At 41.7% G+C, this 25,141-nt stretch overlaps 1 protein-coding gene across 3 annotated transcripts in view; it reads left to right on the top strand.

The window, feature by feature from the left end:
* The window catches only part of ndst3 (N-deacetylase/N-sulfotransferase (heparan glucosaminyl) 3), a 124,484-nt gene extending 101,260 nt beyond the window's left edge, over positions 1 to 23,224 (top strand). For 2 of the 3 annotated variants that reach the window (XM_074630027.1, XM_074630026.1), the window contains 10 exons: positions 862 to 990; positions 9,161 to 9,343; positions 10,309 to 10,405; positions 11,233 to 11,356; positions 11,928 to 12,102; positions 12,669 to 12,839; positions 13,319 to 13,428; positions 18,729 to 18,831; positions 19,875 to 19,985; positions 22,078 to 23,224. In XM_074630027.1, coding sequence (XP_074486128.1) covers positions 862 to 990; positions 9,161 to 9,343; positions 10,309 to 10,405; positions 11,233 to 11,356; positions 11,928 to 12,102; positions 12,669 to 12,839; positions 13,319 to 13,428; positions 18,729 to 18,831; positions 19,875 to 19,985; positions 22,078 to 22,107 — 1,233 coding nt within the window. In that variant the 3' untranslated portion in view covers positions 22,108 to 23,224. Of the gene's footprint in view, positions 1 to 861; positions 991 to 9,160; positions 9,344 to 10,308; positions 10,406 to 11,232; positions 11,357 to 11,927; positions 12,103 to 12,668; positions 12,840 to 13,318; positions 13,429 to 18,728; positions 18,832 to 19,874; positions 19,986 to 22,072 lie in introns of all 3 variants that reach the window. The other variant, XM_074630028.1, reaches the window with a different exon arrangement.
* Positions 23,225 to 25,141: the final 1,917 nt, after the last annotated feature.

Here is a 25,141-nt window from a genome sequence, read left to right as displayed (position 1 = left end):
ATTAAGAGTTTTTCTATTAACAGTTAATAGTTTTACTACAGAATTTTTTTTTGGAGTTCTTCTTCTACCACTGCTGATACCGACATTCCCAGTTAGAGAGGGTGAAAGTAAAGCAAAATGGCATTTCCCCTTGAGGCCCCCAAATCGCTAAATCCGCTCCTGAAATACACACCCAGGTCGCGGCTAATCGTGGTCAGAAACACTGGTGAAATACATTTAGTGGCATATTAGTCGCTTGCTTTGACATAACCACCCTGGTTATAAAATACAGCATGGATTTAATTAGCAACGTTGGTAACGTTATAAGTTAGTATGGCAAACTTATGCAATTTAGGTTGCAATGGCAGAGTGGTGCTGTTCCTGTAGGTTGTCTGCTCGTTGACTCAAGGGATGTGAAAAAGAGTTTGGTTGTAATGTTAGTATATCCAGCATCCAGCAATAAAAGTGAACTGCAAGTGAAGCAACATACTCCACTCAGTCTGCAGAGCCCTTAAGCCCCGCCCCCTGCTGCTGCACAGAGCGCAGTTTGCTTGTTTATTCAAAGTTTATTCATATTGAAAACACTGTCCAAATTGCACCAAATTCGCCACTGCACATCCTTTGGTCCCCAGCAATACACCCGCCAAGTGTGAAGTAGAACGAATGGACAGTTCTCCAGATATGTGAAGGACACACACAGACAGACAGAGATTCCTTGCTTTATAGTTAGATAAACGTTTTTTGCCTTAGAAATGAGTCCCTGCTGTTCATACTTTACTCGGTTGACTGTTATCATAAACCTATTTGCACTTCCTGTGTAAACTGAAGATATGAAAGATATTAACAACTTCTCCTTTTCTGTGAATGTATGTGTGTGTGTAGGTGCTGCCCCGCCAGACATGTGGCTTGTTTACTCACACCATCTACTATAAGGAATACCCTGGTGGACCGAAAGAACTGGACAAAAGCATCCGCGGGGGAGAGCTGTTTCTCACTGTGCTTCTCAACCCAGTGAGTCAGAGAAACCACACACACACACACACACACACACACACACACACACACACACACACACTTGCACATGCAAACGGATATACAAAGTGAGAAACAGGGAGGCCTTTTGATTTTTGCACCTTAAAGAGGAACCAACTGGGTTTCCCGCTCTCTCTGCAAAGGTAACTTCCTCTCTGTCTGGTTCATTCTTTTTTGTTTCTGCTTTGTGTGTGTGTGTGTGTGTGTGCGTGCGTGAGCGTCTCTTTTCCTGTCAGGGGCTGCATCTCACTGTGGAGCTGTGTTCATCTCCCCACTTTAAATTAGGTCACACCACAGGGGGAGTTGCTGTCACACATTCACACACACACGCACGCATACGTACACATCCTCCCCCTGCTGTGTATGTCAGCTCAACTCCATTCGGCTTTGAATTAAGTAACAGAATTAGGTTTTGGTGGCAGTTAAGATGCCCGCACACGTGCATGCATGCACACAGTTAAAGGTAGGCATAGAAATTCCCAGGAATTATCTCCAAACAATCTCTCTCTGACTCAACCCATGCACGGAGAAGCTCGTAGACCATCAGTAGGCTGTACTGAAGTGTCAGGTAGGGGAGTGCTGAACTAGAGGAGCTGTTAGAACTCAGCGAACATCACAGAGTCAAGTGCAGCTTCGCACAACAACCCAATCTCGTCCTTTTCTTCTCTTCCTCTTCTTTGTGTCTGCCATTCTTCACTGTTTTATTTATTTAGATGTGTTTTTTTCTTTCTTTCATGCTGTCTATCTTCTCTCTGCATGTCAGTGCATCCCTGTGTCTTCCTTAGTTTGAGCACAATGTTTCCTCTGTCTTAAAATGATAATGATACATGACAGAAATACTGTATGCGCTTGTTGTTCTTCTGTCAATTGAGAGTTGATATAACAAAAGAGGAATCCGTTTATATCCATTTCAAAAGAACTCTTGGTGATTGCTTAATTGTGCTGTTCCTTCTCTGTATCAGGTAGCACTTTCCTGGAAAAAACACCTCTGGTACAAATGTGAAGTGTTTTACATTTTCTCCTGCAGGGATAGTGGTGTTCTAATAATAGACAAAGAACTAGGTGGTTGGCATGGAGTAACAAATTAGAGGGAGTGTAATTAAGGTTTTTCTATTTAAGTGATTTGTATGAACACAAGGGTCAATGTTGTCCTATGTTTTTTTATAACCACTTTTCCTTGACCTCCATGGAAACCTCATGAGGTCAAGGAAAGATAATAAGGAGAATTCATGAGGACTTAGGAAAAGACAACCGCAGTGCTAGGAGAATCCCACTGCACCTACCCTAGGATGTTTTTTTTTTTTTTAAAGCAACTTTATTTATAACACATTATTTAAAATTAGCATAGTGACACACTCAATGCTGTACAATTCAAGTCCAAAACAAAATCACACCTCCTAAGAAGGATGTTATTGATGCCGAATGGTTGGTCGCTTTAATTATTGCTGCCGCAAGGAATTGTGGAACAGCATTATCTCCTTTTCTTTCATAAAGGATGGTCCAGGGTACCCTATGCTAAAGGAGATAAGAAAGGAAGGAGTGAAGCACCTTTCTTTAGCATTTAGAGAATTCGACCAGCTCTCATCATGGCTGCCGATGAGATACTTCCAAGTCATTTCACTCCTTTAGGAACCTTTCTAAGCAAAAATATGATTTGACCACAGCCAAGGAGTTGGTGGGGAAAGTGTACCAGATTAATAGTCAGCTGAGCATATCAGGCGGCAACCTCCCGGTCTGAGAAGTGAAGCCAAAGCTGAAGTGCCTTAAACTTTCCATTCTTTCTAATAGCCAGCAGAGGGCGACTCCTCTGGTTGCAAAAAGAAGTCTGATTGTATAGAAGTCTATGAGAAAATGAGCCTACTTCTCACTTGATTCATTACCTCAGTAAACATTGTAAACATGAGTTTATGGTCTCAATCGCTAGTTTAAAGTCTTCTTCACTACAGCATGATGTTCATTTAGTAAATTATGATCCCATTTAGAGTCAGATAGACCATAAAGCAGGGGATGCTTTAGGGCATGGCTACCTTGTTATTGACAGGTTGCTACCACGGCGTTGTCCGGTCTGGGTGATGTCCATGATTTCATCTTACAACTTTAACCTTTTCACAGTATTTGTTGTTCGGTTGTACTTAGCTCCATCGTCTCGTGTCACTTCTGGTTCCAAAAAAACAAGATGTCGCCAGCCAAAATGCTGAACTCGCTTCGAAACCATAATCTACAAACCAATGGTTGATGTCACGGCAACTACGCCCACTTCTTATATAGTCTATTGTACCTATAAAAGTCCTGCTCACGGCTAATTTTGAACATTGACTGAATGAATCGGCCTCTCTGTGGCTGAACAAACTGTTGAGGAAGACCTGTGGTGTGGCTTTGGATTGAAGATAACTGAAGTAAAGACTTCCTGGAGTGCCTTGTTACAAGGAAATGCCAAGGTGTTCAATTCTGAAAGGGCACTATAACCTCAACCTAAAATCACCCGATAGCACCCTGAGAGGAACGACTCGAGAATAAAAAGCATTACTGCAAAACATATACAGTATATGAAGTCAGAATAACACGGACAAGTCGAACGTACCGGTAGGACTTATGTTGAAAGGTTACATTAATTTATTAAGGAAGGCCAACACATCACAGTAATTATGATACGGTGACTCATTTCTCATATAAATGTCTTGATTGCTGCATAAAGGACAAAGGACCTAACATCGTCTTTTGCTCACATCACCAGTGATGTCATCTCAACATGAGCTCACAAACCAAAAGGGATGCCTCTACACACACACACAGCCATATATATTACATGAGGCTTTGAAATTCTCCCTGAAAGCCCGAAACACACAGGCTAATTACATTTTTTCCTCTGTTTCCACAATCTTTTGTCCTCCTCTCTCACTTCCTCCCTCTCTTAACCAGTGTAATAAGAGATGAAACTCTCCTCTTGTTGTATCTCTTAATGAACAGACCTATTCTGCCATGGCGTACGTACACACACACACACACACACACACACACACACAGACACACACACACACACACACACACACACACACACACTCTCACACGTACATAAAGACTGATGATTTATTTTTGCTTCTGGTCTGCTATGTTTCCATTTGCAGACGCAAAAGCTTTCATTAGTGCGTGCACTTTGTGTGTATAATCAATAGTGTTCTGTAGCTCACTGCTTTAGTCCCCCGGGGGTGGGTTTCCTATTGTTTGATGTTCTGCACATTGGTAACATTGTCACTTCCCATTCAGGGACTTTAAATCACATTTGGCCCGTGGTTGCAGTTCACCACTGACAGCAACTAACATATTGGATGTGTGCTCGTGCATGAACTGTATATATATGTGTGTGTGCACGTGTGTGTGCACGTGTATGTGCACCCATCTTTGTGCATTTGGATACTTTTGCATCATCCCAGGCTGCATCAGCGATCATTGAGCTCCCCGTCTCGCATAAGCTCGACAATCGATTGGACGACCTAGACTCTGCAAACAGCCAATAGGGCACAAGTCATTCCCCGATAAATGGCCAGAGAGATGGTGAGAGAGGGGTGAGAGAGAGGAGATGGAGGGGGGAGAGACGGGGAGAGAGCAGGGTGAGAAGGTGGCAGACAGATTGAGATTTAATTTTCAGGTCACGGCATCTTGTGTCACTTGAGAATCCAGACACATCCAGGGAGGAAGTGATGCACATACAGGCACACACAAACACACACACACACACACACACACACACACACACACACACACCGGTGCATATGTTTGTGTGTCAGCATCCAAGTATCTGTGTGTATGTTTGTATAAATGTGTGTATAGCTGACATAAGCAGAGCTGTAGACATATATCAGGGCTGACATTTAGCGCTTAGCTCTGCCACTAAGCTTATTAGCCATATCAGCACAATCTCCCTCCCTCTGTTTTATACCCGGTACTCACCCGCACGTCCCTCACCTCTCCTCCAAACTCTTTTCTTCCTCTAATTTCAGACTCGTTCATTTTGACTTTGCTCACACATGTGAATCTTTCCACACTTTCCCTCCTTCCTTCCCTTTCTCCAGAGTCCTGCTGATTGCTACTGAAGGCTTTGGCAGCTCATCAACACATACAGGCTCTCACACACACTCTCTCTCTCACACACACACGCACACACACACACACACACACACACACACACACACAAATGCAATACGCTACAACCCAAACAGGAGGAGAAATTACAAAGTGCAAGTAAAGCAGTGAAAGATGGGAGAATGGAAAGGGCCAGAAGATGTTGACTGGAGCAGGCAGAATAAATTGAATCGAAATCATTTGCTGTGTTGACGTTCAGATTTCAATTATCCACTGATGAGACAAAGACAGCGAGATGGACTGCGAGGAAGAAAGAGAGCAAGACTGCAAGAGCAAGAAGGGGAGAGAGAGAGAGGACAATGTCGGTGAAGGGGAGAGAATGAAACCGGTAGGGGCGGTGTGGGCTTCTTTTTTAGTAGCAATAACAATTCAATCAGGGAGAAATGTATATGGAACTAAGTGCTCTGTAATGGGAAACAGGCTGCTAAAGCTACACATTGGAGGAGAGAGAAATGCAGCCGAGAAGGACAGGCAGTGAGAAAGCGGTTGTAGGCAAGAGGATAGATTGATGGGAATAGGCAGATGGACAGATGAGGGGGAAGAAAAATCCATCCTCAACCAAAGGCCAGTAAAACAAGTAATTTCCTCAAAAATGCAATCATGTTCGAGTGGATTGGAGCATGTCACAAACTCAAATACATGACTGCTGTTCTCTTAATCTTCCAAGACATGGCATTTGTGTGTGTGTGTGTGTTCATGTGCGCATTTTTGAAGAACATCACTCCATGTTGGACTGACATGCTTCATCAGAGCATCTAGGTCAGCATGAGATCGGAGAGAGAGGAGGGAAAAAAAAAAGTGACTTTTCGGAGCAGACGAGAGAGTGAGAGCAAGACTTTAAAAGGATGAGAGAAGAGGGAGGAAATTAAGCTGCATAGGAGCAATGAGAAGAAAAGACAAGAGAAAAAGATTAAAAGAGAGAAGCTGCAGGGTTGGGTTTATTTCTCTCATTTTTTTTATTTTTTTTTTACACTTCACTCTCCCAGTCCAGCTCCAAGTATGATTTGAGCCCAATTCTGGTGTTAAATTATTAGCGCTGTATTCTTTATTAAAAGGCACATAGGGGACTCAAAGCAATCCAATATTCAGGAAATGAGACGTGGCACTAGATGCAGAGAAGAGGTTTATATGGTTCAGTTAATTGAATTCTTACCCACAGTGAGTTTCTTCCACCAAAAGCATTGTTCACTATGTCGGGAGATTAACACTCTCTCAAGTGTCTTTTTTGTTTTTTTAATTCAGACTCACCTGCCAAGGTTACTCTCTCTCTCTCTGTCTTTCCCTTTGTTACCTCCCTTCTCTGTATTTTTTTTCTCTTTTTCTGCAGTTCTCCAATTACAAACACAAATCATCTTCTCTCTCCCCCTTTGTTTAATTTGGCAGCCAGTGCTTAAGCTCCATAATGAATGTTTCCATGTTCAATAACACCCAGATCCTCTCTCTCTCTCTCTCTCTCTCTCTCTCTGTGTTTCATGCACACACATACAGTACACCTCCCAGCCTGGGCCAGATCTCATAGGGTATTGAGTGGTTTGAAGGGAACATAAATCACTTTTTGATCACCTTGCCTGCCTTCAAAAAAGCACAAAACAACACAAAATGGACAAGGTGGGACACTTTGAAATGGTTTATAGAACGTTATTTACTCGGGTCAAATTTGTCTGCACTCGCTGTGTATCAGTTCGGGCTGTCAAAGTTAACGTGATAATGCGTTAACACAAATTTGTTTTAACGCCACTAATTTCTTTTACGCATTATTGCAATTGATCTTTCGGAGGTTGTAGCAGGCTCAGTTTTAAAGCTAGCTAGTGAAGATACTGGCATCATATGAAACTAAAAAACCTAAGGAATCCATTGGTACTAACTGTGTCATACTAGCTCGTTGCGAAGGATGCTAAATAACGCTCCAAACTTGCGCTAAATTTTGACGAGGTAAAACTGTCATGTCCATTTCCAAAGGGGTCCCTTGACCTCTGACCTCCAGATATGTGAATGAAAATAGGTTTTATGGTACCTGTGAGTCTCCCCTTTACAGACATTCCCACTTTATGATAATCTAATGCCGTTTTGGGCAAGTCATAGTCAGTTTGCCTTGGTGTGATTTGAGCATATTTTTTATGCTAAATGCAGTACCTGTGAGGGTTTCTGGACACTATTTGTAATTGTTTTGTGTTGGTAATTGATTTCCAATAATACATATATACATACATTTACATAAAGCAAGCATATTTGCCCACTCCCATTTTGATAAGAGTATTAAATACTTGACAAATCTCCCTTTAAGGTACATTTCGAACAGATAAAAAATGTGCAATCGATTGACAGCCCTAGTATCAGTCCAAAACCTTTGCATTTTATAATATTCACATCTTTTTTCCCCCTCCTAAACCACTGCAGCAGGCCGTGGGAAATATTCCTTCTCAATCCCAAATGTGAATAGATGTTTCCAGTGAGACGCTGTCGAATTTAATTTTACACGTTTACAAGCTCCAAGTTCTCCATGCGTGCTTCGAAGAGGGAGGTTTTTGTTTTTGTTCCCACTACGAGTCATTGGAGAGGAGGAGCGAGCACACATTTCTCTCTGGCTTGTGTTTCTGTTGTTCCTGGTTGAGTGCAAGTTGGTGATGCCTTGACAGCGGTTCCACATTGTTGCCTCTTACATCAACCAGATTGATATGAAGCAGGCAAGGCTGGATGGCGCGCTGCTGGTTTGCCTAGAGTGAGCACAAGATAAGAAGGCGGGTGGCAGATGCGCACAATTGCGCTGGCATACACAAAAAAACGCAGAAATTGCATAAACAATTACGATGACACACACGTGAAAAATGACTCTGACATGCATACCCTTGCTCCTCTCTGTTCTTTCTGTGTTGCGTTCTTTGTCACAAAGACACAACTAGCCACACACGTCTGGTTCCTCTTTCACCCTCCCACAGTGTCACACACACACACACACACACACACACATCAGTATTCGGGGCCAATCAGTATTCTGCACAGCTTTCCAGGTCGGCCGGACGCTGATCCATCAAACCCCGACACTGTGTCGCTTTGTATCTGCGGCAACCTTCAGCGTTAAAGAGGAGCACCGACAGTCCTCTGTCACCAGGAAATTCACTGTGTATGCCTGTGTGTGTGTGTGTGTGTGTGTTTGTATGTACGTGTGTGTGTTCACACATGCAGAGCTATTTTCCCAAATATACCGACACACAATCATTCATGCACACACAGACAGACACACATGCTCACACCCACCAAATAATTCATATCTTAATGGCTGATGTTACCGTTTCATCCAGACACTTCACATTCCCAAGCTCCCTCCAATCACAAAAGAAAGTGTGTGTGTGTGCGTGCATTTGTCTGTAGCAGCTATCTTAGCTTGTCTCTTTGATCAGCCTATAAAAGCACCGAGGCGTGGACAGATAGCCTCGACCAACACACTATCGCTCCTTCACTCCCTCTGAGCCTCTCCTTCTCCCTCACACACATTAAGCGCCGTGAACACACACCGACACACTCGGAAACACTTTCCCCCCGTGTGTAGCTGCATCTCTCCCATCACCCAGTGGCTATATGAGGAGTATTGTGCTGCCTCCTCAGCTTTATCTATCAGGAGTGGTGAATACATCAGTTCAGGTTTATCTGTTTTCCTCTTTTTATACTTGAAACTGTATTGCGCGCTGAAAAAGTTAATGTATAATCTCACATAACAAAAGTGTCTCTTTGCAAAGTGATAGCAAATATTGCTACCCGGTGGACAGCTGCTCTGTTAGTGACTTTAAAACCATCACACACGGAGAAATAATCTGTTTGCTTTCCACTGCAGTCCCAACAACAACAGTAATTAGATTTACTGCGCTGCCTCAGTTTTTTTCACAAACATGGGAACTCGGGAAATGAGATTTTGAGTTTATCACAATTTTGCACAATACAATAAGCATGTATTTCCTTCTCTCTGTCCCTTTTCCTCTCTACCCCCTACTCTGTGTCTGCTTCTCCACCCTAGATCAGTATATTCATGACCCACCTGTCTAACTACGGCAATGATCGACTGGGTCTCTACACATTCGTCCACCTGGCCTCCTTCCTTCGCTCGTGGACGAACCTGAGACTCCACACACTCCCACCGCTGCAGCTCGCACACAAGTACTTCCAGCTCTTTCCCGAACAAAGGAACCCGCTGTGGCAGGTGTGTTTGCGTGGGTATTTGCCCGTGTGTATGGGCTTGTGTGCTTCTTTCTGTGTGCATTTTTTTTACAGTGCATTTCTGTGTGAAAATATTCTTATTATGTGAATTCAATAATATTCAAGAGCAAAACAGATTGTATGAGCTGTGTGATGTGGAAAGTGGGTCCCATTTTCTGTTGTATTGTACAAATTATGATGATTTAAAATTTGATATCCAGAGCATTAACATAGCAACAAATAACTATTTTCTATATAAATTTGCTATGTGTGTAGTAATCCAAGCTTCTCCGCGCTTTGTTGACATAGCCTGGCTGGCTGTGCATGGTTTTAGTACTTGGTTTTAGTGCATGTTTGTACATGTGAGCGTGCCCCACTGACTAGCTCACAGCCGCTGCTCTGCACTGCTCTCATATGGCGGTTACAGCTTATAACGCCGTCCCAACCAACAGCATCGTCGCGGAAGCGTAACGCCCACCCTAACACTGTTGTTACCTATGTCAGTTGTTGTTAGCAGCGTTAGCTGCGAGCTGCCAGCTCGCCGTCACCATGTTGAGAGCCGTTGAGAGTCAATAGAAACGCACCCAATCCCATATTTAGCACCTTTAATGACAGTTCATTTTCCACTATGCTATAACATTGTCTCGAAAGCCTTGAAAGGAAGGCAAGAAGGACTATTTTACTTGTATTTACTATTATTTATTTTACTAAAAAAAGTGATTTATGACTTAGTTGTAGACAATGAAGGTGGATTTGATTGTAAAGGTGTTCAAGTTGGCTGAATTTGTGGTGTCTTGTAAGCCCTTGCTGGCTGGGGATAGTTGTATGCATGATACATAACAAAAAGGTTATTCATTCATTGTATGTAGTAAATCCTCCATGTACTTGAAATACAGGCATTTCTGTTTTTGTATGTTTGATTTGTACATCATCACTTTAACCTCGTATTGTTTGTCTGTGCCTCTGTAGAACCCGTGCGATGACAAACGGCACAAAGACATCTGGTCTAAAGAGAAAACCTGTGACAGGTTACCCAAGTTCATGGTCATAGGCCCACAGAAAACAGGTAAGCTACAGTACACATGAACACAAACAGAGAGCCTCCTTCTGTCTGCCCAGGTGTCTATAGATCCTCAACATCAGAGCCCATTCATTTAATCCCCCCAGCTCCTTTGGTCCTGTCAGAGCGAGACAAAGGAGGAGGCTCTCACCTCCTTTCTTCCACCCACATACTATCTGCTTTAGATGCATAGAGATACCGTACTGAGCTACCAACCCTCTCCTTTTCTGGGTTTCTCTCTGTCAAAGAGACAAAAAAAGAGGAGATTATTAAAAATCTGTGTACGCTACTTGGGATCCAAAGTGTCTTTGTGTGGTCTCAGGAATTCTAATTACTGGTGTTTGATGTGAGAGGCGAGGAGGTCCCGTAACGCTGCTAATTAACCAGGTGATAATTTACTAAATGGGACGAGGGGTCACTATAGCAACATTAGCAGCCCGACAACAACCACGGTATCATAAATTCAGATTTTATTGCAGGGTATGCCTCACACATGTCAGAGATGTTAGAGCAAATAGGAAGCAGGGTGAGGGTGGATGTAGCAGGATGCATGGGAGTAAGTGTTTGGGCGACGGGGTGAAGAGAGAGCTGCTGAGGGTGAGACAGAGGGCACGACCAAAGACCCTGGTGCTGATTGGTGTCAAATGCTTCTGAATCATTTGATGGGGTGGCCTGTGATCATTGCAGACACACACACATAGTGTATTCTCAGCAAGATATAAATCTTGCAGAGGGAAAAATCATCCAGTATGGATCAGTGGATGACAGCTCTCACACTACTCTCCGCTGAGCTGCATTAACGAGCCAGTTATGAATTATGCCCTTTCTTCCAGGAACGACAGCACTTTATCTCTTCCTGCTCATGCATCCCTCCATTTCCAGCAACTTTCCCAGTCCAAAGACTTACGAGGAGGTCCAGTTCTTCAACACCAATAACTACCACAAAGGAATTGACTGGTGAGAACACAAACACTTATCCTTCATTCTCTCTCTCTCTCTCTCTCTCTCTCTGTGCCTTTTTTATTAGTTGAAACCGAAGGTGAAAAGGAAGATTATAAACAACCCTTTCCATTTGGGAAGGTTGTTGTAGACCGTAATGTGTCTTGCAGACTTCAATGATACATTAAGCACTTCAAAAACATCTTCAAAATGATCTTTTAAGCCTGCAAACATAAGCCATGAGACATATGGATGCCTAAATTGACCCATAAATGGGTTACTTAGCTGACAGAGACACAGCTGGTGCAGCCTCCGAAGTCATCCAGAAAAGACGTAACTCTGAAAATGTGTCATTAAACACTGTTAAAATTATATTGTCAAGTTTATTCTAGGCTCGTTGTCTAAACTCAGATTAAGGCCGTAACTTTGTGAGCGTATCTGACTTTGAAAACATGCGTACAAATGTAGCAATGTACACTCCGGGTGACTGCAGTAATGCTGGTGCTTGTGTACGATGAGGCGTGTATCATCAGCGTGTGCATGTGTATTTGCATTTCCTCTCATTTTTTCTGCGTGTCTGTTGCCTCAGGTACATGGAGTTTTTCCCCGTGCCCTCTAACGCTAGCACGGACTTCCTGTTTGAGAAGAGCGCTAACTACTTCCCCTCAGAGGAGTCCCCGCGGCGAGCTGCTGCCCTGCTGCCCAAGGCCAAGATCATCACCCTGCTCATCAACCCATCTGACAGGGCCTACAGCTGGTATCAGGTACATACGCAAACACACAGGATAGATTATTTTTAACTCTCTACAGCTGCCTGCATCATCATATGACAATGTTTATTCACTTTTGTACATTTGGAATATGCACAGATGCTTTGTCAGGAAATGAAAAAAAGGAACTATTTACAGTTCGGCAAACATTATAATTAAAAGGAGGAGTCTCAAAAAGGGAGGGGTCAAATAAATGAAAATACCTCATCTTATAACAGATGTTATTTTTAATTGAGTTTTGTATCCAAGATTGTGTTTGGAGTCGGATCTCTCTCTGCGAGCGTGGAGCTAATGAGCCTGATTTATCTATACGTCTCCGAGCGGGAAATGTCACAAAATCCTGAAATCTTCCGCTCAAGTCTGTTTGATTAATGAGACATGAATGTCAACAACGTGCCAGCTCAAATGTTAAGTCATTGTCAACAATAAAAAAAAACGCTCTCTCGTGCAAAGTTGTGAATATATTACTTGATGTTTAAGACGAGGAATGAGATGAATAGTAAAATAAGAGTGAATTCTCTGAAGCTTACGTGGCTGTATCTATCTGCTAACCTTCCCAGCATCAAAGAGCTCACGAGGACCACGCAGCCCTGCGGTTCACCTTCTATGATGTCATCAGTGCAAGACCGGGAGCGCCGGCTGAGCTCCGCTCCCTGCAGAGCCGCTGTCTCATCCCCGGTCTCTACTCCTCACACCTAGAGAGATGGCTCACTCACTACCCTGCTAATCAGGTATGCACAGAAACAGATGCACTGTATTGCACATATTATTATTAAACTATTGCTCATACAGTATGTAATGTTAAAGCCTTGTATTGGTTTTGTAAGAGGAGATTTATTGTTCATATTTTTTATAGAAAGGGAATGAGAGATGAGATTTATTTTTGAGATTTACTGATGTTTACCGTGATCAGGAACATAATTAAATGAATGGTAACTATATCTGTTTTGCATTATTTAAAATGTCCTTATTTTTGTGTTTAGATGGGAACTAAATACAGTATCACTTTGTATATTGCCTTCAGGAATAGGTATAAATACTTCACATGAAAAAAAAGAGTAAAGTGATATTTTAGATCAGCTTTCAGAGCTCTGTTTTCCAGCGTTTGTGGCTGTCATTAAAGTGGATTAAGTTGCCTAAATGAGTTGTGATGCACTAACTAGTTAGTTAATAGTACCCAGTGTTACAGTATGAATGTCTCTGTGTGTAGGTGATGATCATAGACGGCCATCAGCTGAGGACTGACCCTGCGTCAGTGATGGATGAAGTCCAGAAGTTCCTGGGAGTCACTCCTCACTTCAACTACTCCCAGGCCCTTACGTGAGTCTCTCTTGCTTTCTCTCTTTAGTCCCCTCCATCTCCTGGCGTCCTGGGCGAAGGGCAACCTTTCACCTGGCTGGCGTGCACCGTGATAGAAATGATGGTACAGATTCAAGCTGAAACAAGACTCCAAAACCCAAATGTGTGTGAAGCCTGACATCTACTGGCGAACACTGGGGTACTAAACTCTCCTCTTTAGTGCCAGGTTGTTTCATTCTCTGAAAACTACAACAAACAGTGACATCACCTGGCACCAAAGATCAGCCAATAGCAGATGGTCAGTTCGCTGCTTGCTTTGAGCTATTACATTTCTGCTTTTACACAGATTTATGTTTGGGTTATTGTCAGTATTTGTAGAGGGGTAAAAAGTAGTATGTGGTCCCAACAGAGAGAGCAAAGAGGACATGGATATAAGACGAAGAAGAGATGACGAGACAAAAAAGGAGAAAAGAAACATCAAGGAATTTTGACATTTAATTTTAGAAGACATGGCAGAAATTCTTAGGTATAATGTCAAATTAACATAACAAGGTTGTGAAAAGGAGTAATTCATTAGTGTTAAGAAACAAAGCAGGTCATTTTGTGTAATGCATAAAGTAAAATGACTTGATAAGCCTACAATTTTGAAGCCCATGAATAATATTTGTATTACATATTAAACACATTTGTTCAAGCAATAAAAAATGTATGCCTATTCTTGCCAAAAGACAGTCAAGTGGTGAAGTCTCTGGCCTGGGATCAAATCCCAGCAGAGCGTTGACTGTCTCACTTACACTGCCTGCCTGTCTGTGTTACAGCTGTCTGCATAAATACAAGTACGAAAAGGTTAGTGCACGCCACGGTGTCAATCCGAAAGAACTTAAACAGCAAAGACTCCAGAGGCTGTAACCATGATAAATAACTTATGCAAGTTCCTCAGTATGAACTAAACATATTCTTTGCAGTCTCTCACAAAGACGTCTTGTGCAAAAGGGAGAAATAATGGGTCTTTATTGTGTAAGCGATATAGGGGTTGTCTGTAGCTAAAATATGCAGGTCAGCTAGGGCTAGTTTGACCGTTTGATCGGAGTTCGCGAGTGATTGACAGCTGCCTGAGGAGGTGCCCATTGATGCCAAAAACATTCTGCCTACTGCCACTTTAAATAAACAGAGCACTGCTTTCACTTCCATGTTGTGCTACATTGCTGCTTATGTAAAAATATTTGCATCAAAACAAGAGCGTCTTTATTCACAATGCATCCTTGAAGCGAAATAAACCAAAACTATTGACCCCAGATTAAATCAACGGTGCCATGCTTTCACATTGTGCTACGTCTCTGCTAATGCACAAATATTTGCATCAAAATAAGACTTAAAATAAACTTCTTCTTCACCGGAATTCAGTGCATTTTCATTTTGCCCATCTGCTCTCTGTTGTATATTACTTTTCTACTCTGGACTGCAGCCATAAGATTCAGGAAAGTGTTTCTCAGGCTGCCGCTGTAGGGTGCTGCGTGCAGCGGCATGACAGCTCCCCAAAAGTGAAGCCAAAACATCTGGATCGCCCCCTTGGTGGCTGGCTGTTAGTTTAGGAAGCGCTTGATTTGAAATGCAGCAGAGTTTTCCATGAGTGGAGCATGTATCTTAAACATTAATATCGCATTCGATCATGTTCATTTAATAGTGGGGGGCCAAAATCATGATCACGATAAATATTCGTTAATTGTGCAGCCCTAATGCCAACCAACTTCCAGTTTTAATCCAACTCCAGAGAAGTAGCTTTGGCCTCTCGATGCTCTGTTTCAACTGCATTAGAGATTTTGGCATGTGACCTTTAAGTTTGGGAGGAGTGGTAAATGGTTTTATTTATCTCGAGCGCGGCTCATCAGAATGCAGTTTGCTTGCAGGCCCTCAAATCTCCAGACAGGGACATCTAGAAAGTGTAGCTCAGATTGGGACAGAGAGTGCCTCTGTCTTGAATCACAAGCCCACATGCACACAAATAATTCGTAAAGAGATGCATTTTGACAGAATAATAAGGAAGCTGTGTGTGTGTGTGTGTGTGTGTGTGTGTGTGTGTGTGAGTGTGTTTTGGGCGAAGACGGAGTTATACAAAAGCCTAATCTTTCTTTTCTCCTTCTCATTCTCTTGACATGGCAGCGGTCTGACAGATCCTCAACACTGGAGCCTATTTATTTAATCCCCCTCTCCTTTCTTCCTCCTGTTCTGTCAGAGGAAAACTGAAGGAGAACCACTTAAATGTTTTTTTCCCCTCTTTCATTCACCCACTGATGCATGCAGATAAAGAACAATATTTGCATCTTTCAGTCACATCCACATTAGCCCTTACACTCTGACTGCCAAATAGCAGTTAACAAAAGTGCGTATCTTTCAACTTGTCTTCTTTTAAGAAATTACAGTTGAAAAAGTGGGGCCCATCTTACATTCACGGACTAGACATAAATGTCACTACGCATTCAACACACTCTCTGTCTGTCTCTTACTCTTTTGCTATCGTGCTATCGGTGTCTCTCTGACTGCCGCTCTGTCTTGTTTCATCTCTGTCTCTATCAGCCTCCCTCTCTCTCTTTCTCTCGTGCCGATATCATCGTGCATCCCTGATTTTTTTACCTCTTCTTCAGATGTACTTTGTGCTACTATGCTGCAGAAGCAATGTGCATAAATGTATACAAGCATAGAAATTTACCAAGATATCTTACATTACATATGCAGCAGATAAACATAAAGTACACGTGCAGGCATATACCCATACATACTGTATATTAAATATATATACAAGCATATGTATTCATGCATATACACAGGAGCACATGTCTTTATTACTAGAGTACTTTGCTTTGAAAGTCACCTACCATCTCCTCGCCTGGTGACACATTGTCACATAACATGTTGCTGGGGTGCAATAGTCTTTTCATAAGAGTGACAGTTTGGCTTCACAAGGCATGCTCATAGAGCCGATATTGGAACGTTATAGAGGCATCGAATTTATTAAAATATTTCTGTCACATTTATGTTTTGTTTTTTTACATTCAGTAATGAATTGAAGTTCCATCTCAGGCACATGCGTAAATCCCCCAGTGATTATTGGTTATTTTTATTTATTTATTCATTGGATAGAGACTAATTGAAGATAAGTAACACATTGCAATAAACAAGGAGGACATTCTATATATATCATATTTAACATTTTTGTACATGTATTGTCACTAGGGCTGTCAATCGATTCAAATATTTAATTGTGATTAATCGCACATTTTTGTATCAGTCCAAAATGTACCTTAAAGGAAGATATGTCAAGTATTTAATACTCCTTACCAACATGGGAGTGGGCAGATATGCTTGCTTTATTCAAATGTATGTATATATATCATTGGAAATCAATTAACAACACAAAACAATGACAAATATTGTCCAGAAACCCTCACAGGTACTGCATTTAGTATAAAAAACATGCTCAAATCACAACATGGCAAACTCAAGCCCAACAGGTAACAACAGCTGTCAGTGTATCGGTGTGCTGACTTGACTATGACTTTCCCAAAACTGCATGTGTTTATCAATTAAAAATCTCAAGTTGAGTTAATACGTTAAAGAAACTTGTGGCATTAAAACAAATTTGCATTAGCGCGTTATTATGGCATTAACTTTCACAGCCCTAATTGTTACATTTGAAAAGAAATAGAAAGCAGTAAATCAATAAAGAAAATAAGAATAAATGTATAAAAAGTGAAATAATCTTGGAGGGGAAAAGAATTTATTTTAAAAAGAAAAAAATGCTTTCATCCATTGGTAGTTTTTGGCATAAATCCCAGGCACTCAACTGGATGGTTTAAAATAAAAAGCCTTTAATAAACATGGACTCGTACATTATAAAAATACTCATATTGGCACAGTCGTCTTTCTCGGGGTGTCTTTCTTTACACACAAATGAATCCAAACCAATAAGTAAAGTAATCACATTTTAAATTAGATTTGTGTTGAAGGGAGTAAACAAGTCAAACTATAGCCTAAGCAAACTTCTTATTCTATTTTACCATCTGATAAAGAATTAGTAATACAGTAATCCATTAGAAGTGGATTACTGTTACAACCAACCAATAAACTATTCTCATGATTATTGTGTGTCTGCATTGAGAGAAAGAGAGAGAGACTGCGCAATGGAGAGGGAGGCTGATAGAGACAGAGATGAAACAAGACGGAGTGGCAGTCAGAGAGACACCGATAGCACGATAGCAAAAGAGTAAGAGACAGACAGAGAGTGTGTTGAATGCGTAGTGACATTTATGTCTAGTCCATGAGTGTAAGAGGGGCACACTTTTTCAACTTTAATTTCTTAAGAGACGAGACACTGCTTTATATTCAGACTGAACTCAGGCCTATACTGCTTATTTCTCTAACAAAGACCACACCATGTGTACTGTATAAAAATAGTTTTGGGAAAGATTGAGTGAAGGTCGTGTTCGGTGGGATGATCGGGGGTAGATTACTGGTCAACTATTAAATTAATTACCAACTATTTAGATAATCCATTAAACCGTTTTGGTAATTTTTTAAGAAAAAAACGTAAAAATTCTCTGATTCCACCTTCTTAAAATATGTTCTGGTTTCTTTACTCCTCTATGACAGTAAACTAAATATCTTTGGCCAAAACAAGATATCTGAGGACGTCATCTCGGGCTTTAGGAAACACTGATCGACATTTTTCACCATTTTCTGACATTTTATAGACCAAACAACTAATCGATTAATCTAGATAATAATCATCAGATTAATCGACAATGAAAATAATCATTAGTTGCGGCCCTAATTGGGGGTCGAGGAGATTGGGTTTAGGATTGGTTTGAGGTTGTGTATGGTGGGGGTCGAGGAGAGGCTGAAAGGGGGTTGATTACGTGGGGATGAACGAGGCTGAACGGCGTCTTGCTGTGGCTGGAGTGTCTGGGAACCCGGGGGTCGAGACTCAGGGTGGGGGTACGTCTCAATGAGCTTTGTGCTTCGTCATCCACCCGGGGTACGAACACAACGGTGCCAGCCACTGAGAGGGAAAAGAGGAGACGAACAGGGTTTGGGGGGTGGAGGGATCAAGAGAACCGAGACAAATGGGAGTGAAAGGGGTGAGACACACATATATAGGTCAGCGCAGGTGGCTGAATAATTGAGGCACAGGTGGTAGAATTAACGAGGTGCAGGTGAATGAATTAGTGGGAGAGAGAAGCGTGGCCTTGTTCCTGAACCGTACTTATAATAACTTAATTTAATTTGTATTAACATTTCTCTCTTCTGTGTTTCTTTCCTCTCAGGTTTGATCCTCAGAAGGGTTTCTGGTGCCAGCTCCTTGAGGGAGGAAAGACAAAATGTTTGGGGAAGAGCAAAGGGAGAAAGTACCCTCCGATGGAGCCGGAGGTAAACATTTTAATTAAAATACATTTCTATGCATTTATATGCATTGAATGAAATGTTAGAGAAAGAGACGAATGAAAAAGCAAAAGCAGCAGCAGTCTGACTGACAGTGATATCCAGTCCCCTCCATCGCTGTGGCAAAATTTCCCACAGGACTCGGCGTCGGGGTGGAAACTGTCAGCCAATCAGATCCAGCCGAAAAGTTACAACCTAATTATGAGGACTCAATAGTGACACAACACCCGTGAGAGAGAGAGGATGTGGGGAGGCGGTGGAAAGGGATGGAGGGAGAGAACGGTAGAGGGTAGAAAATCCAATCCATAAATCTTTGTCCTGGCTACTGATTCCACCGAGGAGAGACCAGACCTGCCCGACAATGAATCACACATGAAGACAAACACACACACAGATACAATTTGTCTTCCCTCATGTGCTCGCACGTGGCTAATGCCTGCGCCTCAGTGTCACCTGTAATTATACTGTATTTGAGTTTCCACCGGTGGGGACAGAAGGAGAGGACAGATGAGGAGGAAGAGGATGGAGGGAACACCAGGAGAGAGGAGAGAGGGGGAGATGAGGGATGCACACGGGAGGGAGAGAGATAATGGATCTCATACATCCTTCATGTAATTTTCTACCTCTCTCTAACCACTCTTTTCTTAGCTCTGTTGGCACTTAGTGGCCCTAAAGTCCTATTAAGGAGAAATAAACTAATCTAAAGATGGTGGCACATCATTAATCTCTCTCAATTTCTTGTTTGCTCCCTACTCCCATGCTGTCTTTTTATTTTCTCCTCTAAATATCTCTCCTTCCAACCCTTTTTTCACTCCCTGCACATCTCACCTTTCCTTTTTTTCCCTCCTTGTTCATGCCTCTCCCCAAATCCCTGCCTATTTCCATATGCCTTACTATACTTTCTGTCTTCTTTCCTTATTTCTTTTTTTCCCTTACTGCATCTCCCTCACTCCCCCGTCTATGTCTGCTCATCTTTTTACCTATTTTGCTCTCTTCTTCCCTCTTTTTTCACCCCCCTTTTCTCTCTTCAGGCACATGCATATCTCTCCAGGTACTACAGGGAACACAACGTGGAGCTGTCGAAGCTGCTGCATCGCCTCGGACAGCCGCTTCCCTCCTGGCTAAGAGAGGAGCTGCAGAAGGTCAGCAGCATTAAACTCTGTGTGACACTTACAGTATTTCATCAGCTTATAAATGCAAGTCAAAACTTGTCTTCAGCAGATAGTGAAAAAAAAATTCTTGAAGCCCTTGAAAACGTGGTTTAAAGTATTTCTTCACGAGATTACATTTTCGTGACTAAATAAGCAACACTTAGAGTCATAGTTATTATTCATTAAGCGTCTAACTCCGTGGGTTGTGTGCTAGAAACATAAGCATGCAACCCCTCAACGGTCATTAGATTTCGATTCAAACATTGCTAGACTAAACTGATTGGTGCATGGAAATATGTGTCATCGCCCCTTTTAACAGAGTCCGGCTCACTTCCAACCAAAGAGAAAGGAAATTAATAAAAACACAATACAGAAATCTCTCATGTGTAATAACCAAAACAGTTCAGACTTTGGCAGAAGGTTTTATGTTCATGTAGAGCCCTATTGCTCATACAGTAGTAGGAATCTGATTGAATATGTTTTCAGGGCCTTTAACCCTCTGAGACCAACTTTACTGTCTCTCAGACGCTGTAGCGGGCTCAGTTTTAGAGCCAGATTAGACGTACTGCTACAGAAAACCTAAGAAATCCATTTGTACAGTATGTCATATCAAGTTTTGGCGAGTAAAAACTGACAGGGCCATATTCACAGGGGTCCCTTGAGCTCTGACCTCAAGATGTGTGAATGAAAATGGGTTCTATGGGTAACCACGAGTCTCCCCTTTACAGACATGCCCACTTTATGATAATCACATGCAGCTTTTTGTTTGCAGTATAAATGTGTTATTTCCGCCTATTCTAAGAAAGGTATATTTGAATATTTCTGCATACTGGGGTCCCTAAACAGTCTTGGAATTACATAAATTGGGTATCACTGTAAAGATGAGACTCTTGTGGATCCAATGAGCCTAATTGTATTCATGTGTGATGACGTTAGTCCCCATAGTAGCCATTTCATTGCATTGAGACCATTTTTTTAAACTTAACCTCACTGTATAAAATGACCTGTTGTGACCTCTAGGATAATCACAGCCTCATGAAACTTTACAGCCACAAACTACAGACCTAGAGCATTCAGAGGATGGATGGCTTTCCTAGTAGATTGACAATAAGGGGGTTTCTAAGCAGTTTCCAGAACTTGCCAGTGCTCGCCATCCAACCACCGAAAAATGCAATTCTTACAGGAATCTCCAAAAGTTTTTGAAATCAAATCACAGCATGGCTTTTTTCTATGGTGTTCCTCAAGGTCTTGGTGTCTTAATGTGGTATTTTGGAGGGATTATTGATCATTTTTATCAATTCTCAAATGGTAAAAAAATGGTTAAATTTAGCACCAAATCTATGTAACAAATGGTATCAACCCAAAAATTGCTGCAACAACTTATGAGACATAATAGAGCATGGGAATGGCCATCATATACTTCTATCATAATAAAATAAACTAAAATTAATCTTCAGGTTCCCAGCTTTCAGATGATGTACACCAATTCTATGTGACATCTACTGCTGACCTGCTATCTCCCCCTAAAGACCCCCTGTACGCCTCTAAAAAAGAGAAAAATGGTTCTGTGTGGGTCTCTTAAGATTAAGCCTTAAGTTAAACCATACAAAGCAAGCAATAAAAGCAAAATGTTTGGGTAGAGTATCAATGGATGATTCAAAATACAAAGTAAATACAAACATTGCTGGTTTCGAAGAAAAAATAAAGACATCTTCTGAACTCGATTACCTCGTAATCCTGTCAAGGCATTCAAAGCATGCTCTTAAATGAGGCTTCCTGGTGTAAGTGCTGCTGCTGACAGTCGCCTCACCTTGATCTCTGCAGAGCTCTCTTTTCTTCTGCAGTGCTCAACACTGTTTGTCTTTTGTCTGCGGATTTGTTTGTGCTACTGTTTATGATTCAGAGGGAGCCACTTGACGAGTCCGCTTAGGTTGTTCCAGCCCATTCACAGCAAACGCATTATATGTTTTCTCTCCTTTCTCATGGTTGGCATTTGAATCAATACGTAAACAAAATGGAATTAAATTACTTTTCCCTCTTCTCTCTATCCCCCTCCCTCTCTTTACCTCTTTCTGAAGGTTAGATAACCTTTGCATCAATGAGCCAGGGTTAAAGGTCAAGGGGTCAAAGACCAGGAAGTGACCAGGAGCACCTGATCCTTCAGATGCACAGTCTGTGGCCTTTTAGTGAACCCTGAGGTGAAGGCGAGGACGGGGTGCCTTGTTTCAACCTATAGGAGCTGTGACCGCTGCTGCAGAAGTCACGAGAGCGCAAAAAGAAACTTTGGCGGGCTGAAACTGAACTCTTGAAAAGGATGAAAGGAGGAATGAGAGTTTCGGGTGACTGACAGCTCTGAAGAAAGTGGGACTAAAAGGAAGAGCCACATTATGCAGATGAAGATGACTATATGGGAGAGGAGGAGCATTTGACAAACCTCTGATGCTCAAACCCTGTTGTGAACTGTGGTGAACTCTCGTGCAGACCTGCAGTGACTTTGATGGTTATAATTACTTTTTGTTTTATTTTCACCTTTAATTTATGACGCCAGAGCAGCGCTGGTCAGCTGTGCGTGGTTCCCATAGAGATGACTTTGCACTAAGTTCTGTTCCATGTATCTCCAAGACAAAAAAAAAAAAATGTTACTATTTTTTAAAGTTTTTTTTTGTCACAGCGAGAATGAATACGCAGGGAGGATAAGTGCATAGACTCAGGGTGAGTGACGGGCTGTTACTTTCCATGATAGGTTCTCATTGTTTTGTGAGTTAATATTTTTTAAAAGTGAAGCTAGTTTCTGGTAGATCTGGTAGCCTTGTTCACCCTTAGAGATGTCACTTGAGGCCTTCACTGGAAAAGTATGGCCTGGAAATGAGTCACTGAAGCAAGACGCATTGCCCGCTCATTATTTTCTTGTGCTGAGCCATGCAGAAGAGCGCCGTGTCCATTAAGCGGAGCATGAGCGCTGATGATTTCACCGCTAAGGGGACACGAGTTTGCGGGGAAGAAAAACTGACCAAAATGAGCCTAATGGATATGACACTTAATTCCAAGAGTCTTTAAGTAGCTACTGTAACCGCAGGCAGTTTCTGTTTTGTCAGTGTCTCATTTAAGTCTCAACCTCCTTTTTTCTTTCCTTTTTAAAACCAGTGGCCTACGTCGTTGAGCTTCAATTTGAATGCAAAAAAAACCCTAAATGTCAAACACAGAAACCAAAATTAAAGAAATGGATATTACTGAGAGCATAAGATCTTTTTTTTCTAACGACCAAGCAACACACATGAACCATATTGTGCAAGGACACACCTGCACACACACGTACACACACGTGTGAAGTCACATAATGTTTGTCCTAAAGGGTTGACAGTAGACTCTTTGTCCTCTAAGGTAAGTGAAAATGACATGGAGATGACAGTTGACGTCAGTCACCATTAACTAACCTAAAATACAATATTATTCACTGCAAACAATGACGTTCTTTTACTATTCCTGTTTTCATCACCATGTCAGACTGCAAAATATAGACAATGCTGTTACACAAACATTGACATGACGATGAAAAATTTAAAAAAAAAAGGAAGTCAACGTGGACAGAGAACAAAATAGCAGACATTCGCACCGTTTGTCATGAATGTCATTGATGTCGTCACACGGCCCAATTTAGACTGCAGTTATTTACCTGTGTAGAAAGAGAAGATATCCCATGCTTTATCTTGTGAGAGTCACACCGTGTCACTACTTGTCACACGTGCTGCATTACCATAACGCGTATACACGCTTATTCGAATATATATATATATATATATTATAGAATATATCTACCAACACATTGTGGTAATGTTAAAGGATAGGTTTACAATTTTTCAAGTCTGTCTTGAATCCATCCAGCTCAACAGGGACATTTTGTTCAATAAAGTCTGTAACTTTGGAAGATATCCACTTTACTTGACCAAGTGTCCACATGGGCTTTTTTGGACGTGAGGAATCGCCTCGCTTCCCAGGATTGGACGCTAGATGGGCTGCCACGAGGCACCTGATTGGACGAACGCTTTCACTCGTGGGCTGTTGCAACATGGCGGCTCGTTTGGAAACTTTTGTGAACCTATCCTTCAAGGCACATACAACATGGTAATCCCATATCAGTCAGTGTTAGAGGGTGTGGGTAAGTGTGTTGATATACTGCAGGGAGGGTTGCCAGGTGAGATTGTATTTGTCGATCTTATGTTGAGCTATTTTTTTTTGATATCTCTGATCATAAAATGTACAACATTCGCAATAAACCTTGAATGTGATGGAGGACTTTGACATTACCAAAGCAACAGGAAAAAAACCTTTACTTACAAAACTACCTTCAAATTTATGTGTTGCAAGTCTGAACACTATTGTCCAAACAGGTCTTTAAGATCAGACTGGAAGACTGTACTGTGTGAGAAATCTATTAAAAACATCCGTTACCAGTAAGGCAGGAGAGAAGGACATCACGCAGCATGTGAATGTCAGAGAGAGAACATATGGTCTATATTTGAAAAAAATCCAATTCATTTTAAGCAACTCTTTAACAAATTTTACACTCAAAGAACCATTTTTTGCAGATGAAAGTTTAAATATACAATATGGTCTCCCATAAGTCATTATCTATCTATCTATCAGCAGCAGCTCCATCACTGCAGTAGCCTATTGTGTTTGTAAAGAGCCAGCAGTGACAGTGAAGAAAGAGCTGAAATAATGTCAGGTATTCCAGTTATGGCTTGTTTACTGCAGGGTTCGATCTCTACTGCAGAGTTACGGGCGGGGATAATAGCAGAAAGCATTCAGTGTTTTTATTTATTAAACCTGCAGTAAGCAAAATGTTTTTTGGCATCATTGGGCAAAAATTCCATAATATCCTTTCAGCATATTGTAATTCAAGTGTTTTGTGAGAAAACAAGACTTCTGCACCTCCTCATGGCTCTGTTTTCAGGCTTTGAAAAATGTAGCCCAAGCAGGTCATTTCAGAGAGAGAGCATTCCTGTAGGCTGTTCATTCAACAGAGGCAGCTGTCAATCACTGGTGAACTCTGATCAAACGGTCAAACTAGGCAGCGCTGATCAAATATGAATCAATATTCTGTTACTGAAATGCTCATTTCTCGCCTCAAATGTTTTCAGAAACAT

The sequence above is a fragment of the Sebastes fasciatus genome, chromosome 3 (genome assembly GCF_043250625.1).
Source record: "Sebastes fasciatus isolate fSebFas1 chromosome 3, fSebFas1.pri, whole genome shotgun sequence".
NCBI classification, from domain to species: domain Eukaryota; kingdom Metazoa; phylum Chordata; class Actinopteri; order Perciformes; family Sebastidae; genus Sebastes; species Sebastes fasciatus.
This window is presented reverse-complemented; position numbering and strand designations above follow the sequence as displayed.